The following is a 2166-nucleotide window of genomic DNA, read 5'->3' on the forward strand; positions in this document are numbered from 1 at the left end:
ACACACACACACACACACACACACACACACACACACACACACACTGGTAGTTCTCCTTCGGAAGCCCTAGAAGAGACCTTGAGAGCCTATGCACTGTGTGACTGTATGACTGCTAACATGCCTACTGTGCCACCAGAGGTCATTTTCGCACATTACTGCTAACTCTTTTGCGGTAAGATGTAGTGTCTTTAACAGAGGAAGCTGCTGACAGGCCGTCACTCAAACCCGTATCACCTCTCATTAAGATCATTTTCTGTTTTTAAAGTAAAACTGCATATTGAGTTGCCATGCTAAATAATTTGACATTGAAAAACATTTTTACAAAAAAAGAAGGGGGGGAACCAAACGGCAGCCATGGGGGCGCCCACCAGTGTGGCCTTGTGTCTCTCCTTCCCAGCAGTAAGGACTCCTCTCCCACTCTGGCTTCTAAGGTGGACCAGTTGGAAGGTATGCTGAAAATGCTTCGAGAAGATTTGAAGAAGGTAAATGTCCTCAGTGAGTGATGATTGCCCAGCGTGGGAGCAGAGCCTTAACTGGAAGAGCAGGCCGTGTCGGAGACATGCCTGGGTCTTCATGCAGTTTCGCTGAGTGTGTGTTTAGGGCAGCAATAGATGTTGGTGCCATGGCCACACATGATGTGAGAGACCTCTGTTGTCTTACGTACAGAAAAGCGTCCCTTTGGGGGAAACCTTAAAATTTAGTCAGGCCTCTCTGGCCTTTGACCCCTCCTCTTCCCATGTAGTTCTTGTTATCTCTGGAGGCCAGGAGAGTTGAAATGTGTGCTTCTTGATTACCTTTGACTTAGTCAAGGCAGCTTTCTGGGAGCCCCTGGGTTTGGATCTGATGTGTGGGGGCATTTAGTAGACTGGGGAGGGGGAAGGGACCACCAAAAGGGAATCAGAAGTGTTTCTCCTGAGAGCTGGGCAGGTGGTGGCACCCCCTAGATTACATGCACATCTGAGAGCTGGGCAGGCTGCCGGGATGCGTGCACACCCCCAGATCACGTGTGCTTGGCTTCTCCTTCAGGAGAAAGAAGACAAGGCCCACCTGCAGGCAGAAGTTGAGCACTTGCGGGAGGACAACCTGAGGCTGCAGGAGGAGTCCCAGAACGCCTCGGACAAGCTGAAGAAGTTCACAGAGTGGGTCTTCAACACCATAGACATGAGCTAGGGCCAGCTGAGGGGAAACGAGAAAGGGACAGGCTGCTCTATGTGGGCCCCTAAAGCACCCATTCACGTCTTGGAAAGTATTCTCAGAGTCCCCAGCTTCCCAGCCTGTTCATATCGGACAGTGCACAGCACAACAATTGCAGATCAACAATCATTATCTGCCTTTTTTAGAAAAGAAAAACAAAAAAATTAAATAAAAATTTTAAAAAGTAAAATAAAAGTTTAACTGCTCAAATGTGAATGTCTTTATTTTTTGCACAATATCTTTCTCTGTTATGTATTTACAAAGAAGCTGGGCCCAGACCCAAGTGCCCCTGGCCCTCAGTCTCTGCTTCCATCAGCTGACCTGTTTCAGGTACCCCACACTCCCTGTCCCCTGACAAATGTCTGTGTTCCTAGGGGTGGGGAGGGACCTTTCCTTGCCTCTGTCCCTAAAATGCCTGTGAGAGGGACTTTAAGGAAAGGCCCTGCCCCAAAGTGGTCTGGGTGGGGCTCTGCCCTCTGCATCCTGTTTGCTGGGGACCAGCAGGGCCACACCACTCACCCTTTGGATCTTGCATCTTGTCCCTTCTTTCTCCAAAAGAACTGTCCCCAGTACCTTCCTAAGACTTTGTTTGGCTTAAGTGAACCCTACTAAATTAGAAACCAACCTCTTCCACCTTCTTGCCCCTAACATTAATTGGCATCTGAATTTTCCCAAATGAAAACCTTACCTGTTTGCATTGTAAACACATTTTGGTCAAAAGTATATATATATATATATATATATATATATATATATATATATATATATATATATAGTTTCTGTTTGAGATTTTTAAAGATGTAGCAATCTTTTTTTAAGCTTGTTCAAAATGACTAATAAACCTTTCTCACCAAAGCAAGACTTCAACCAGTGTTTGTAATTAGGAAAAGCTAACAGCAGCGAATGTTAAACTATGAGTTCAATCCTTGCCTGTTTGGAGCAATGCCTAAAACAAAATGGGCTTTTGGAACC

The 2166-nt window shown here is 46.0% G+C and overlaps 1 protein-coding gene across 13 annotated transcripts in view; it reads left to right on the forward strand.

The window, feature by feature from the left end:
• The window catches only part of Sipa1l1 (signal induced proliferation associated 1 like 1), a 281885-nt gene extending 280481 nt beyond the window's left edge, over nt 1-1404 (forward strand). For 12 of the 13 annotated variants that reach the window (XM_029540740.1, XM_029540742.1, XM_029540738.1 and 9 more), the window contains 2 exons: nt 398-482; nt 1027-1400. In XM_029540740.1, coding sequence (XP_029396600.1) covers nt 398-482; nt 1027-1170 — 229 coding nt within the window. In that variant the 3' untranslated portion in view covers nt 1171-1400. Of the gene's footprint in view, nt 1-397; nt 483-1026 lie in introns of all 13 variants that reach the window. The other variant, XM_021202716.2, reaches the window with a different exon arrangement.
• Nucleotides 1405-2166: the final 762 nt, after the last annotated feature.

Source organism: Mus pahari, chromosome 7, assembly GCF_900095145.1.
Source record: "Mus pahari chromosome 7, PAHARI_EIJ_v1.1, whole genome shotgun sequence".
Classification (NCBI taxonomy): Eukaryota; Metazoa; Chordata; class Mammalia; order Rodentia; family Muridae; genus Mus; species Mus pahari.